The sequence below is a fragment of the Clarias gariepinus genome, chromosome 19 (genome assembly GCF_024256425.1).
Source record: "Clarias gariepinus isolate MV-2021 ecotype Netherlands chromosome 19, CGAR_prim_01v2, whole genome shotgun sequence".
NCBI classification, from domain to species: domain Eukaryota; kingdom Metazoa; phylum Chordata; class Actinopteri; order Siluriformes; family Clariidae; genus Clarias; species Clarias gariepinus.
This window is the reverse complement of record NC_071118.1, coordinates 8,147,126-8,163,831: the sequence shown is the minus strand read 5'-3', so window position 1 is coordinate 8,163,831 and position 16,706 is coordinate 8,147,126. Positions and strand designations below refer to the sequence as shown.

At 39.0% G+C, this 16,706-nt stretch overlaps 1 protein-coding gene across 1 annotated transcript; it reads left to right on the top strand.

Moving 5' to 3' along the window:
- Window positions 1–6,649: 6,649 nt before the first annotated feature.
- On the top strand, window positions 6,650–16,408 carry ncbp3 (nuclear cap binding subunit 3). Its single transcript, XM_053479219.1, has 13 exons — window positions 6,650–6,982; window positions 7,533–7,598; window positions 7,717–7,822; window positions 12,220–12,345; window positions 12,471–12,599; window positions 12,744–12,910; window positions 13,002–13,110; window positions 13,326–13,425; window positions 13,581–13,690; window positions 13,875–14,181; window positions 14,286–14,464; window positions 14,564–14,734; window positions 14,833–16,408. The coding sequence occupies exons 1-13, from the start codon at window positions 6,800–6,802 to the stop codon at window positions 15,138–15,140; spliced, it is 2,061 nt and encodes a 686-aa protein (XP_053335194.1). The 5' UTR covers window positions 6,650–6,799; the 3' UTR covers window positions 15,141–16,408.
- The last annotated feature ends 298 nt before the right edge of the window (window positions 16,409–16,706 follow it).

Sequence of the window (16,706 nt, the reverse complement as noted above, 5' to 3'; positions counted from 1 at the left end):
TTCCTTGAAGCTGTGATAAATAATAGTGATTTAAGTACTGTGAATAATAATAATTATGATTATTATTATGATTATTATTATGGTTATTAATATCACTTCTGGATGGATCTGTCTTTGGAGCAGAGAAAATTTAAATCCACAGGGTATTAAGCCTCCCGGACCAGAGCCGTGACCACACAAGCGTCATCTGCCGTTTTTAAAATAAGTAATTTCTCTCTAATTACAACTTCAACTTCAATCTCACAAATAGTCGCAGTCTTAAGAAATTTAATTGCAGTAATACAGCATTGTAATTTCATAGGGATTTTAGAATTTCCCTTTAGTTTGTGGAACTATGAAGTCATTACAGTTGATGGCATTGTGTGGCTACAATAAGAACCCCTGGTATGAAAAGGCATTACATGGTGTTGTAGAGGAGACATTTTAGTTTCCTACAGTCTAGTTAATCCTTCTGATGTTTTATTTCACAAAAATATATTTAGTTGTATGCTTATGACTACTGATTTTCTTGATTAAAAATTGTATTTTATATTATTTTGATCTTTATCCTGTATAATTTTGTTAGAAGAACAAAGATTTACACAATGTGGTTCAGCTAACTTGAATATTTGTGGTACAGAGTATTCATTGAGTCCCAGTCAATGTATTTTGTTTGTATGGTAAATAAATAAACTATTTTATAATAACATTTTTACTAGTTATAATTTTTTGTTAATCTGCAGTATTTCTATGTAACGATGGTGAATTACAGTTTGATGCTTTTTTAAATCCTGAGTAGGAAAAATCTATTTGGTCTTTTGATATGTATAGTAATTCCAGCGGCACAGTGACTAGCACTGTCGCCTTGCACCTCTAGGGTTCAGTTTTAATTCACGCCTCGGGTCTTTGTGCATGGAATTTGTGTGTTCTCCCCATGCTTGCTTTCCTCCGGGTACTCCTGTTTTCTTCCACAGTTTAAAGATTTTTTTCCCTTCCCGTTGTCATGTCACTCGTTAGTGTTACAAGGTCTCAGGTGTCCTTGGGGAGCCGGTGTGTTAAATTTGGTGTCATCGCTCTCACACTCTCATACTGGTCACTAGACGTTTAACATGGCACCTCATGGCAAAGAATTCTCTGAGGATCTAAAAGAAAGAATTATTGCGCTCCACAAAGATGGCCTAGGCTATAAGAAGATTGCTAACACCCTGAAACTGAGCTGCAACACGGTGGCTAAGACCATACAGCGGTTTAAAAGGACAGGTTCCACTCAGAACAGGTTCCACTCAAAACATGGTAGACCAAAGAAGTTGAGTGCACGTGCTCAGCGTCATGTCCAGAGGTTGGCTTTTGAAAATAGACGTGTGAGTGCTGCCAGCATTGCTGCAGAGGTTGAAGGGATGGGGAGCCAGCCTGTCAGTGCTCAAACCATATGCCGCTCACTGCATCAAATTGGTCTGCATGGCTGTCGTCCCAGAAGAAAGCCTCTTCTAAAGATAGTGCACAAGAAAACCCGCAAACAGTTTGCTGAAGACAAGCAGACTAAGGACATGGAATACTGGAACCACATCCTGTGGACTGATGATACCAAGATAAACTTATTCGGTTCAGATGGTGTCGAGCGTGTGTGGCGGCGACCAGGTGAGGAGTACAAAGACAGGTGGCTTTGCCTTTTTTTGCGCTTTTTGGAGAAACGCACAAGTTTCTTCATCTAAAAACAACAAACGGAATTCAGTTCCAAACAACTAAACCACGACTCAGAAGTACGATATTATGGATAATATTCAGCTCGTTCAGTGTACATTTTTCCTCCGTCGTTAGTGGTAATTTTACTTGTGATAGGTGTGTGTTAGTGAGCATCTCTCTGACGGAGAAGATATCAGCGTTAGAGGAGCGCATCCAGACTTTAGAGAGGGTTAGAGAGCGCGATAGCAGAGTTATTCCTGTAGCGGACTGTCTGGGTGCTACAGGCAGAGATAACTAGCCCCCGACTCCGGCATAAGAGCCCTCACAGCGGGGCGAGTGGGTGACTACTCAGCGGCATACTCGATCAGCCAAAGCTAACGCTAAGGCTAGCCCACCGGAGCACACCTCTTCTGCGCTTCACGTGTCTAACAGGTTTGGTCTCCTCAGTGATGCACCCACTGAGAAACCTGAAAGAGCTCTGGTTACAGGAGACTCTATACTAAGACATGTGAAATTAGCTAGACCTTTAGGGGCGCCAGCGGCAGTGGTTAGGTGTATCCCGGGAGCCAGAGCACCGGGATACACCTAACCTAGGGCTTAGGTTCTTAGGGCTCTAGGACAACATAGGTTCTCCAAGACAGTGGTACATGCTGGAGCTAATGATATACGCCTTCGTCAGTCAGAGGTTAGTAAGAATAACTTTACATAGGTGTTTAAACAAGCGAAGGTGATGTCCGATGACGTAATATGCTCTGGTCCCATCCCAATGGGACGTGGCGACATAGCTTACAGCAGGTTATGGTCGCTGAACAGCTAGATGTCTAGGTGGTGCTCTGAAAACAACGTGGGCCTTATAGATAATTGGAAGACCTTTGAGGGCAAAACTGGCCTGTTAGGGCGGGACGGTGTCCATCCCACTCGGGAAGGTGCTGCTCTTATTTCTTGTAGTATAGCTCATAGTCTCAGAAGAGGCCTAGTTAATTAGTGACAATCCAGAGCCCGGGGCAGTCTGCTAGCTTCATAGAGTCGTCACTCAGGGTTCAACATATTGAGACTGTGTCTGTTCCCCGAGCTAAGCAAAAATGTAGAAAGATTCAGAATGTCTGTTTTAATAATTTAATTACCATAAAGACCACAAACTCAAATCATACTAAATGTGCAGCAGCACCTCTGATCTGAAGCTAGAACTGTTAAATATTAGATTTCTCGCATCAAAAGCAGTTATTGTTAATGAAAATATCACAGATCAGGAGTTTGATATACTCTGTTTACCTGAAACCTGGATTAAACAGGACGAGTATGTAGCAATAAATGAAGCTAGTCCTCCTGGATACAGCTACATACACCAGCCTTGGTTAACCGGCAGAGAAGGAGGCGTCGCAGTTATTCACAATGATAATTTGACTATTGTACAAAAACACAGACACAAATTTAATTAATTTGAAATTCTTTCTAGTAACATAAGTGTATTTAAAAATATTTAGTCAGCTCAGTCGATTCCACTAATTGTCATTTACAGACCTCCAGGGCCGTATTCTGAATTCCTTAGTGAATTTGCAGATTTCCTAGTCGTTTCTGTAGACAAAGTGTTAATTGCTGGAGATTTTAATATTAGATTTAGATATAATCATATTATTCGGATTAAGTAAAAGAAATTTATTCACAATTCCACTATCTGAAGTTATATCAGATCACTATCTTGTCTTAATTCAAGTGTGTCACAGTAATAATGTACGGACAGCGCCGCGCTACCGTATTAAACATACATTTACATCAACCACCAAACAGAGATTTATCAGTAATCTCCCAGAGTTCCCAACTTCAGTTAGATCACTATCTGACCCCACAGAACTCGATCAGGCGACTGAACATTTAGAGTCGACATTTCGCTATACCTTAGATAATGTAGCTCCAGTTAAAAGAAAAATTATTAGAGATAAGAAACTTGCTCCCTGGTATAACGCTGTAGCCAAATTAACCAGAAATAAGACCACTGCAGAAATCTCCACAACAACATCATGCAATAATGAGGAATTCATGAACTTTTATAATAATAAAATTGTTAATATTAGGCATAAAATTGAGGCTTTGAAACCAAACAATGTAATTGATGCGGATGTTAATCTAGCCATGTCAGATCGGAACCTAGAATACTTTACTCCCCTTGAAGAGAATGAACTAATTTCACTCATCTCTTCTGCAAATTCATCAACCTGTATATAATCTTTTAAATTAGCAATTATCAAACCAATAATTAAGAAACCTGACCATTTGTCAGATGTCCAATTACAGGCCAATATCAAACCTTCCCTTTATCTTTAAGATTTTGGAAAAGATAGTAGCGGAGCAGCTATGCTCATATCTACATAAAAACAGCATACATTAACTGTATCAGTCAGGATTTAGGCCTCATCACAGCACAGAGACAGCACTCTTTAAAGTAGTAAATGACCTCCTATTGGCCTCTGATCAATGTTGTGTAACTATGCTTGTATTACTCGACCTCAGTGCAGCTTTTGACACCATTGATCATGCTATTCTTCTTCACAGATTAGAAAATGTAGTAGAAATTAAGGGCACAGCCCTCTCCTGGCTCAGATCCTATTTGACCAATCGTTATCAGTATGTAGACTTAAATGGTGATTATTCTGCATGTTCTCTAGTGGAGTTTGGCGTTCCGCAGGGTTCAGTTTTAGGTCCATTGTTTTTATCCCTTTACATGCGTCCTCTGAGCAACATAATCCATAAGCATGGTAATAGTTTTTATTGTTATGCTAAAGACACACAGTTATATGTCTCAGCAAAACCTGATAAGAAAAAACAGCTTACTAAAGTTGAGCAATGTGTGCAGGACATAAGAAATTGGATGCAAATTAACTTCCTTCTGCTTAATCTGGATAAGACAAAAGTTCTAGTCATAGGACCGCATACAGCTAGGAGTAAAGTTTTAAATCACACCGTAACTTTAGATGGCCTTTCTGTTCCATCAAGTGCAACAGTAAAAGACCTCGTGTGATTATAGATTCCAGCCTTTCATTTAAAGCTCATGTAGATAATATTACCAGGATAGCATTTTTTCACCTCTGAAATATTGCCAAGATAAGAAATATATTTTCGCTAAAGATGCAGAAAAACTAGTTCATGCTTTTATCACCTCTAGGTTGGACTATTATAATGCCTTACTGTCTGGTTGTTCAGCTAGGTGCATAAACAAGCTTCAGCTAGTCCAGAATGCAGCAGCGAGAGTCCTCACTAGAACCAGAAGATATGAGCACATCCCCCCTATCTTATCTTCACTGCATTGGCTCCCTGTGAAATTTTGCATTGATTTTAAAATACTACTCTTGACATATAAAGCATTAAATGGTCTCGCGCCGCAGTATCTGAGCAAACTGCTGTGTCTTACGATCCGCCATGCCTACTTCGATCAAAGGATGCAGGCTGCTTGTCAGTACCGCGTATTATGAAAAATACAGCTGGGGGCAGAGCTTTTTCTTACAAAGCCCCCAAATTATGGAATAGTCTTCCAAATAGTGTTCGGGATTTAAACACAGTCTCAGTGTTTAAGTCTAGGCTAAAACTTATTTATTTAGTCAAGCATTTTTATAAATAGATTTGTCTTAGGTAAAGGAGCAGATCTGGGGGACTCATGGACGTAGAGTATAGCGCTATACAAATAAAAATTTAATTGAATTGAATAGATGTGTCTTGCCTACAGTCAAGCATGGTGGTGGGAGTGTCATGGTTTGGGGCTGCATGAGTGCTGCCGGCACTGGGGAACTACAGTTCATTAAGGGAACCATGAATGCCAACATGTACTGTGCCATACTGAAGAAGAGCATGATCCCTTGCCTTCGCACACTGGGCCGTAGAGCAGTATTCCAACATGATAATGACCCCAAACACACTTCCAAGACAACCTCTGCCTTGCTGAAGAAACTGAGGGTAAAGGTGCTGGACTGGCCAAGCATGTCTGCAGAACTAAACCCTATTGAGCATCTGTGGGGCACCCTCAAACGGAAGGTGGAGAAGATACCTGATAGTACACTGATTACTTTACATTCTACTGTATCAGAGTTTTATATCCTTAGCTTTGTCCCTTAAAAAGATATAATAAAATATTTACAAAAATGTAAGGGGTGTACTCACTTTTGTGAAATACTACATATATAAGGTTTATTGAATATTACAGAGATTGTCTAATGTGCAACTAACCCCAATGGTGGCACCTCATTGGTAAATTACCTCGAAAAGTGGAGGTTGGGTGAACATTCCCAGGTGTAAACAATAACTTAATATGAGAGAGCGAGAGAAAAAAGCTAAATCCCACACAGAAAATAAAGTTCCTAGTAGTGTGTGTGTAGAGTTTGCATGTAGAGTCTCTGTGCTAGGTGGGTTTCCTCCAGGTATTCCAGTTTCCTTTCACAGTCCAAAGGCTTTAGTCTGACTAATGCATATCAAAATTGCCTGTAGTATATGATTGTGTGTGTGTGTGTGGTTGTGCCTTGTGGCTCGAGTTCCCTGAAATGGCCTTCTCCACATGTATGGAAGAATAAGCCTTTATTTGTGATATTATTCACAGTTTATTTTATTTTTATTTGATTTTATTCACAAATAAACAGCAAAGTGTTAGGAAGCTAACAGTGTCAGAATGGCAGTACTGGACTTGTATTTAATAACCATGGCTCTTAAAACTAAACGTGAAAAAGGCGTCATCTTGTCTTAGCATTGTCCTTATATCTGTTAAAAAAAAAAACTTATTTATCTACATTAATATTAATGCCTTAAAAACTGCTTTTTGCTTCATGTCAGAGAGGAACTATGTTCTTACAGTAAGTATAACAGTATGTTCGCCTTCTCGTGTCGAAAACATAAATTACGAGGTATTTGAAGGCATCATTTTAATTCGGGAACCTTTAATTACACTAATCTGAGTAGCCATTGAAGGAAGCATGACGCCAACAGGTGGCCTGTTCTCAGAGGCAGTGCGCTAATAACGCTGTACCGCCGCTGCGCTCTGGGGTTTTGCTCGGAGGCGCGTGAGCTAGCAGAGCTAACTAGTTCTGGTTTCACTTACTTCAATGAAGAAGAGGCTTAGCATATTAGCTAGGTCGCTCATTAGCTAGCCTGTTACGTCATGGCGGCTGTTCGCAGTTTGCGGGTTTCTGTGAAACATGAAAGCGCGTCGGACCGGTCTGACTCGGATTCCGACTCCGATTCGGACCGGAATAATCGTGAAGCGGAACCTATGGAGGTCGAGGAGGGAGAGCTTGAGCTGGAATCTATTCATGTTCGACGAAGTTTAAAGGAATTGTTGCCGGTAAGCTAGGTAGCGTTAGCTAACTCACGGGAGAACGAGGACGCTTTGCGCAGAGGCCTTCGAGCCGCGGTGTTGCGTAGTGTAAGTGTCCGGTGGTCGGTGCGGGATGGGCGGTGGAATCTGTTTATGAAAATGCGCTTCCATATCAGGACTGGCCAGCCATTGTTTACTGTTAAATCATGGGTTGTTATTCTTAGTAGTATTAAATGTACTTTTTATTTACAACATATTTACCGTGTTGCCAGTCGCTCTATAATAGAATTTTACGTCTTGCTAATGTTCAAATGTAGCTAAACAGCTAGCTAGTCTTAATGGTTAAGTGGCAGCTGCATGGCAGTACAGTACCATGTTAGGTTTCTAAAAGAAAAGTAATCTTAACTCCTATGCAAGCGTGTTCTCAGGGTTCGTTATATTCATAACTACTATAAAATTAACGACATATGCCCCCCCCCTCCCCCTCCAATGGATAATAGTCTATGGAGATACATTTTATTCATGACAGTGAAATGTAACACAGTTGCCTGAGTAATCTGTGTTGACCTTTTCTCAGGACACAAGCCGGAGATATGAAAACAAGGCAGGCGCTTTTATTACTGGCATCGATGTTACATCCAAGGTATCTCTCTCTTTCTGTCTCACACATGCCCACACAGTTTTAGCAGTCAAAAAAGCCACCAAATGTCTTGATTTTTGTCTGAGTTCTAGCCTTATTTTTGTGTAACCATTCCCCCCAGGAAGCAATTGAGAAAAAAGAAAAAAGAGCGAGGCGATTCCACTTTCGTGCAGAGGACAATGTCGCTCAAAGAAATGTGGTGCTGGACAGGGAGCTTATAAAAAAAGGTAAAAAAAAAAAATGCATTAAACAACTGTTTCTGAGCTGCACTTGCATAACGTTTCTTCTGTCTAGTCCATGGTGTTAAGTACCGACCACAAGGGATGGGAAGTAACCATCGGTGCAATATCATGATACCGTGTTCCTGATTCGATTATAATTGCGGTCCTATAAGTGTCACAATCTCAAACATTCCAATTAGATTTTTTTTTTTCAATTTTATTACAAGTTTAACCCTTTAATGAACTTTATTCGTTAATTGAATGTATCTCATTACATTTGAGTGGGTTTGAGTCTAATTTGCTCAGAGTTTGGGGGGGGGGGGGGGAGCCAATTTTTGACAATGTATCGCCAAAAAAGAATTCTGCGCTCGGTACAGAATTGTTTATATCTGCGGCTGATTGGTCAATCACCGGTCACTGCCACTGAAACTGTTCACTGACTGATCAACCCATTCATTTTTATTATAAATGTGAAATTAGTTTTAATAAAAATCTATTTTGCAGTCAGCGTTGTGCCACAGAATCACCACACAAAAGAATCATGATTCATAACTTAATCGATCAATACTATCCCATCTCTACTGTTCACACAAGGAGCTCAGTAACAATTAAGACCACACAATATAAGATATTTGTTTATTTATAATATAAATAAGAGATTGGAAAGTGTTGGTGAAACGCTGGTGAAATGTTATTTAGGCATAAGATACACACACAGAGTCTGTATTTCTACTTTGCATTAATTTTACCTTGGTGAAAGATGCGCTGTGTAATAATTGTACTGGATGTGTTGCATAATACCCTGATACGTTATTCAGCTTTTATAGAAATGCATCTGCACATATTCTGTATATGTGTGTTCAATTTGCTGTCTAGCCAACATTTACACTGCTTTCATCACTAGATTTGACTTCAAAATCCACAATGCTGTCATTTGTCCACTGGTTGTGTTTAGTTCTGTACAGTTACTTGTATACATACTCTGGCCACATTCTTTTAGCCCAGCAGGTTGCAAAATTTATGTTGGCAATGACAGAATTTTGCCGTGACCAGTTGATGCCCTGTTAATTTCGAAACCACTGAGGCAATAATGTGTCCTGATTTTTTTCTTATGGTGCCTTTGTGTCCTTTAAAACAATGTAATTGTAATTTTACACATCTATTCAGATATCAGTTAAAATCATCAACCACTAACACTGCATCACACTTTACCTCATACCCCACTGACCGGCAGTGGCATTGGGTCACTATTCTTATTTCGTACAATATAAAATGTGCGGCAAAAGCCATTACGCCACTATTAAATCGAGGTTTTCACGAAGAACTATGTCAGTGAAATAAGTTTACTTCACACTTCTTGGGTGGTGTGCACTCAACCTGTCGGAACATGCTACTAGCACTTTATATATAAAATGCTGTTGTTGCCTCAGTGAATTTTGCACCCTGGTTTCAACTAAGGTAGCTTCATGGCAGTAATGTACTTTAAAATAAGGTAAAAATAGAATAAAATTAGTTTGTAATGAAAATATTCTATGCTCAACTTGCTCATTTCAGTCATTTATAATTACTGTGTCTTTACAATGAATTGCATATAATCTAGAGGATGACATAATGAATAATAATGAGGGTCATAAATGCATAGGATACCTTTGGTTCCTGATTTATTACATGCTTCTTGGCATGTAATAATCAGATATGTACAGTGATTGCTAAGTGGCCTCTTTGTCCCTTGTAAAACTTAAATGCCTTGGTGCCCCTTCTATTAGTGGGAAATTCAAGGCAATTACAGCAGTGCCCCTGGGGACATGAAATACCTGCCCATGCCCTTCATAACACTTGACATGGCCATTTGTCCCTGCTTTTATCTAGAGCAACTTATATTTTTTTTTCATTTATGAATTAAGGGTTAAGGGCTCAGCACAAGGGCCTCTTAGTGCCAGCTAAGTGGAGTTTGGATTTGAACTTTCAACCTTCCGATCAGTAGCCCAACATGGCATATCACTACCCATTCAGATTAGAAGAGTCACATCCCTTAGAGGAAACAATAACAAAAATTCTTTGGGGGGACCTGTAACTCAAAAATATTTGTGACATGCATAATGATTCTATTGCTAATTAGTTAGGCAATGGTCTATTATTGTTATACCTGTGTGAAATTGGTGGTTGTAAAAAAAAAATTATGTTACAGAGTTACATTTACAATGTCACTAGGCGAAGAATTTGAAATACAAGTTTGGCTCAAAGTTATTTGGATATGGAATGCGTAGCATGGGCATTGAACCATATAACCTTGTTTAAAAAGAGTGTACGGATGAGGAGGTAAGAGAGCTGGAGAGACTTTAAAGGTTTAATGTCCTGCTGCATCAGTCCCTTTAAGTAGAGCAGGTTTAATTGCTACTGCCTTCACTATCCACAGGTAGTCTAATGGCATTTTGGATAACATAGAAAACCATTAAGCATTTTGAAATGCAACATGTTAGTCATTAAAGTCATATGCTGACTGCTGTGTCTAATAAATATTTTTCCAGCTCAACTCTTGCTTCATTTCTTAAGTAATTATTAATTTACCTTCTGCCTCCTTTAGTCTTAAAATCATTATGCAAGTCTCCTATGGTGCTGTGTGCGCTTCATTGCTTGAGACAGCAGCTGCTGCTGCCGGCTTTATTAAATTGTAAGTCAGGCTTTGCTAGTAATAAGGGATAATTTCTGGTTGGGCTTTTTTAATTGCTTTTAGATTTCAAGGGGACTGGGAGGGTCAGAAATTCCATCTAAGTCTTCTCAATGGCAATGCTTTAACAGTTTTGTTTATTAACCTGACAGGAAATTGGATAACTTAATTATACTGTTTTGGTTCTTTGTTGTGATAATGCCTGGATCATTCTAATTCTGTTTAAGATCCCTTGGTTGTTTTAACAGTTTACTTTTAAAATACTTATTAGATATGCAGCCTCTTTTACACTGTCCAGTAAGAGATAACCACATGATTAAGCCAGATTAGATGTTATTTGGGTGGTAGGAAATTGTCTGTTTGAAGCAGATTGTTTGGGCAGGAGTGAATAAAGCCACTTCTGCTCAACAAAAACAAGTGTTAATCAACAAATCTAGTTTGTGAGTGTGAAGGTGCTCTGGGTAATGCAGCGAGAGTACGGCATTATTTGGCCCCGATACAGAAAGTAAACCAAACAAAATATGCATGCACTGTGAATTGCTGAATTGACCCACAGAATCAAGCTAAGGGATTTAAAGTCATGGTGTATTTTAGATATTTCAAGATAAATCAAGAAACAATGCATACAGTTTACATACAGGGTGGGCCAATTATGAATACATGAATATATGAATTAATAAAATGGGAATGGTTGGTGATATTAACTTCCTGTTTGTGGCACATTAGTATATGTGAGGGGAAAAACTTTTCAAGATGGGTGGTGACCATTGTGGCCATTTTTAAGTCAGCCATTTTGGATCCAACTTTTGTTTTTTGTTTTCAATAGGAAGAGGGTCATGTGACACATCAAACTTATTGGGAATTTAACTTTATTCTTTCATGAGCTATTTACAAGTTTCTGACCACTTATAAAATGTGTTATAAAATGTGTTCAATGTGCTGCCCATTGTGTTGGATTTCTCCTGCAGTGTTGCTATCAGTGTGTGAAGCGTGGGAGAGGAGGGTTGCATTGACAATCCAACACAATCGGCAGCACATTGAACACAGTTTATAACACATTTGTAACACATTTTATAAGTCGTCAGAAACTTGTAAATAACTCATTAAAGAATAAAGTTACGTTAAAACCAAGCAATGGTAAAAACCATTGTTTTTCTTGTGAAATTCCCAATAAGTTTGATGTCACATGACCCTCTTCCTATTGAAAAAAAAAAACAAGAGTTGGATCCAAAATTGCCGACTTCAAAATGGCCACCACCCATCTTGAAAAGTTTTCCCCCTCACATATACTAATGTGCCACAAACAGGAAGTTAATATCACCATCCATTCACATTTTATTAAGGTGTATCCATATAAATGGCCCATCCTGTATTTTAAAACAATTTAATTGTTTTAATTATTTTTTGCGACTACATTCATAGCCAAACTATTAAGACACATTTCCATCCCTACCCCTATCTTGCATAACATAGTGTGCAAGTCATACACACTATACTGTCCATGTCATTTCTGTGCAAAGAATTCCCATTCTAATAATAGCAACTGGATAAAGTAATTGTATAGCTTGTATAGGTACTGAATGTCTTGTGATAATCTGGCAACTTGCTATGTAGAACATAAAATAACTGTAAATGGTCATATCTTAATGAGCATGTTCTAAATTAAATTCGAACTATTCAAACATTAAAAAAAATTTAAACTAAAATGTTCAAGCCTTTCTCTCTCTCCTTATAGCAATTCCCAAGATCCGACCGGAGGCCTTGCACCTGAGTGGTGTGGATGACATGAGCACCCAAGATGTGTTCAGCTACTTTCAAGAGTATCCTCCTGCACATATTGAGTGGATAGATGATGCTTCATGTGAGTTCAGTACCAAGTAGAATGAACATTGTCATTTTACTGCTATTTTATATATATATATTGCTATAATGGTCCAATATGTAGATGTTAGGAATGCTGAAACAATATACGATATGAATTTCTAGGTAATGTAGTTTGGCTAGATGACATAACTCCCTCCAGAGCTTTGATTAACATGAGTCGGATGCCTGACAAAGAAGACGCTAATACTGCTGACACCAAAACCACTGACGTCCCAGTCCAAGAAGAGAGAGGTTAGTCTTGTTAGTCTTTCAAACTTCTAGTCTTGTTTACAAGGTTATATCAAATACATTTTGGCTTATTGTACTTTCCTTACTTTTGGCTAAAAGTAGAATTTTCTTAGTGAATATAGTTTTTCTTCTTTTTTTTTTCAATAGTAAGGCGAAATCATGGTTCGGATGAGGATGATGATGAGGAAGAGGAAGGGGAGGTTGATGACGATGATGTAGTGGTGAAGGCAGACAAAAGCAGTGATGATAGTGAAGGAAAAGCCAGTGATAGTGAAGAGGAAATAGAGAAAAAAACTACTCAAGGAAGTTCCCAGGTAAATATATTGCTCATACAATTAAATTTATGTATTTATATATATTGCTCATACAATTAAATTTATGTTTGATGTTTTCTGTGGTTCACAGACAGACCAGCTATCTCAGGCAGAGCAAGAGTCTCTGCTCCGCAATGACTTGCGCCCTGCGACCAAATCCTTCAAAGGCAACAAGCTGTTTCTGCGATTTGCCACACATGGTGAGGATTTGTCTTATAGAAACACATCCTTCTCTAAACTTTGATTTAACATTACACACGAATATGCGAATTTAGTTTCTGTTCGCTAATTTAAAACAGATGAATAGGCAACTGTGAGTGTAAAATGTGTTACTTTAGTCGCACAGTTTATTACTGGAACAAAACTGCTTTCAGAGCGTTTGAGAGAACATGCAATAACATTTTATATTTATCAGATGATAAAAAGGAGCTGGGTGCTGCAAGGAGAAGTCGGTACTATATGAAATATGGCAATCCAAACTATGGAGGCATGAAGGGCATCCTCAGTAATTCTTGGTAAGATAATTTTTTTTGGGGGGAAATTGCCTCAATCAGCCTCAATCAGCTACTTTTAACGTATTTAGAATTAAATCTAAATGAATTGATGCTCAATTTTGCTTTGATGTTTTACAAGTTTTTAACTTACTTAACTTTTCTTTTTATTTTTTTAGGAAACGTAGATATCATACCCGAAGAATCCAGCGCGACGTTTTAAAGACCAAAAAGCCCTTAATAGGAGACAGCATGGGACACACTCCACCATACACACACCGACATTCAGGTACGAGTCATATTTACAAACAGGCTGAGACAGCTCTGATGGATTTCCTCTGCCTGACTCATTGATGAATTTGCTTATTCATTCAGTTTTGTCACTTTGTTAATCAATCCCAGAACATGGATGGATCTTTTAGTTTGTCAACACCTCTTAACTGACCATAGAGCATTTCTCTTTCTAATAACAGCTGATCTAGTAAATCTCCCAGAGGAGCCCATAGAAGAGGAAGAGGAGGAGGAGGAGGAGGAGGAGGATGGTGAGGAAGACATGGATGCTGATGACAGAGTCGTCGAGTATAGAGACAGGGAACGGGGGTCTCAACTTGGGGAAGGGGGCGTCCGTAGTCGTCTCGGGGGCTCTTTCTCTGAGTCGTCAGATTCAGATGAAATGGACTATGACCTAGAGCTCAAGATGATCTCAACACCTTCACCTAAAAAAAGCATGAAGATGACCATGTATGCAGATGAGGTTGAAAATAACCTCAAGACCATCAGGTAAGCAAGATTTAAAGAATAATCTCTTTTTAAGTGGCCTTTAAAAAAACTAAACAAAAGTCTAGAACAAAAATCTTTAAATAACTTTTTTATTCTTTTCCTAGAAATTCCGTTCGGAGTGACACAGGCTCATCTAGTAGCAGTATACGAAGTCGTATTGGTAGTGGTGTGACCAAACCTACCCCAGAAAAGGTGACCGATGTCAGGCAGTTGCTGGAGGAGAAAAGACAGGGCCTTTCACAACAGGGGACACGCCCCCCTGTGGCCTCTACTGGAAAGACTGGTAAGACAATACTTGGAGGATCATTTTCGAAAACAATCAAAATCATTCTTATTCAGTAATTAAGAACTTATCTATAAAGATAATACTTCTCTTCTGTAGATGTGAGACAGAGGTTGGGAAAGAGGCCGCACTCTCCAGAAAGGCGCCGCTCTGTCTCCCCTGTGCCTCCAAGAAACACAGCAGCTCGAAGAGAACCTCTTACTGACGTTCACAGCAGACTCGGGACAAGTAAACATGAACCACGGGTTCCCACCAAAGACAAAAAGTCTGGTAAGATTTTGACAGTGCAACACACGTCCTGATGGTCAGTGTACATGTTATACTTTTCTGATGAATGCCCTTTTTTTTCCTTTTTAAAATTTTGTCAGGTGGTCTGTGGAGCCGCCTAGGGCCATCAAATAAAAATGTCCAAAGTGATAGCAAGATTTCTGGCAGGCTAGGAAGCAACGTGCCATCCTCACGTGGGAGCCGGCAGAGAGACGAAGCGGACTCGGATGGAGTAGATGATTCCGGGGATGAGGATGAGGATTCACAGCTGCAGAAAATGTGGGGGGCGATGATCAAGCAGAAGGAGCAGCGGTCCAACAAAATGAAGAAAAGCCGACTGGACAACCTTCCATCACTGCAGATCGAGATCAGCCGAGACAGCAGCAACGGCTCTGACAGTGATTCATGAGATGGAATAAGAGACTGAAACTAGAAGGATAAGGAGGAGGAAAAGAGAGGAAATCAAATGCTTCTGACTTGTTAAAAAGATGCTTACAAGTAGATAGCTTTACTCTCTAGCCCTAGTCCATACATGGATCCTGCCAAAATCCTATCTTTCTTTCTCTTTTTCTCTAAACGCACCTAACAGACTTGACTCTGAGGAGTCCCCTGCCAAAAGAGACAGAATACTAGACTTTTTTTTTTTTTTTAATCTTCAGAAGGATCAGTGTGGAAGAAATGCAGGTTGGGCCTGCCTTTAAAGGAGCAGTTAGTAATTTTTAGGCCTGTTGCTACCTAAATCTTCTACTCCATTGCAGCGTTAAATATTTTTTTTTCTACAGTATCTTTTTAACTGATTTGTACAGGTCTAGAAATAAATTTAAAGATTACAAGCTGCTCCTTTAAATAAGTGTGATTGGCTGTGGTATTTACAAGACCCATGTATGTTTTATGGCGATGCAGTTGAGAATAAGGTTACTATCTAAAACAAGCAAAACACTGCAATGTCTCTAGGAAGTATTTTTCATGAATATATTGTCAGTAGCAGCAAATAGTGTTGCCTTCTCGCAGCTCCAAATCCCTAGGTATGTCCTGAGCTTGGGATACGGTGGGGTGGAGGGTTGTGTGTTTTTCCCCCAGTGTGTTTTCCTTTTCCTCCCCAAAACATGCCAGTCAGTGGATCAGTGCCCCCAGGTGTGAATAAGATTGTACATGGTGCCCTGTAAAGGAGTGGATGTATACCTACTTTTTTTCCAGTGTTCCTGGGATAAGCATCATCCTTGACCAGGATAAATGAATCTGGGTTTATGTTAGGAGTGCCAAATGGCACTAGATGTATTATATTCTGTAGTTTAAAATTAGCTTGGGATATACTTATTATTTCACTGGTGGACACCATGAAGACCAGGGCTTGAAACTAGCCTGGAGCATCAGAGTCTAGTAAATTTGGTGGTTTTTCTGTTATTGTGCTAATTCATGAAATTTCCTACTGGCTGGATACTGACCCTCCACTACTACAGCATTCATGTCCATCCCTGATAGAGATGCATACACTAGGCACATTAACACCCATGTCATTTGGAGCTGTTTAGAACTAAAGGTTTACCACATTGTAGCCAATGAATAAGTTTTGCAAAAAATAAAACCGTGGTCTACATTCCATATTGTATGTGGTCAATCAGCTCAACAAGCAAGGAAAATTAATTGTATGTGCAAATAAACATCTTTTTACACAAATCTGTAAAATATCCTGTGCACTTCTTCAACTTAAATTATATATTTTTTATCATAAAAGGTAATGTGGTATATAATGATTGTGTATGTTTTTCATTTTGTCCATCAAGAGAAAGAATTTGTATAGAATTATTGTAATTATAAAACCTCCATGTCACTCATTTATTTTACCACTTATACTCTACAGTACGAATGGGAAACACCAGGGACCAGATGATTTGATATTATGATACCTAGGTGGCGATTTGATCTGTATTGCGATTATGTAACCATTTTATAAATATCCTAATTCTATATTTAT

Excerpts from the sequence above, each read along its gene's own strand:
- ncbp3 (XM_053479219.1), top strand. The coding sequence starts at position 6,800 with ATGGCGGCTGTTCGCAGTTTGCGGGTTTCTGTGAAACATGAAAGCGCG. Across the intron at positions 7,823-12,219 it reads CAGGGAGCTTATAAAAAAAG|CAATTCCCAAGATCCGACCG; the intron begins GTAAAAAAAAAA and ends CTCTCCTTATAG. Across the intron at positions 13,691-13,874 it reads ATACACACACCGACATTCAG|CTGATCTAGTAAATCTCCCA; the intron begins GTACGAGTCATA and ends TTCTAATAACAG.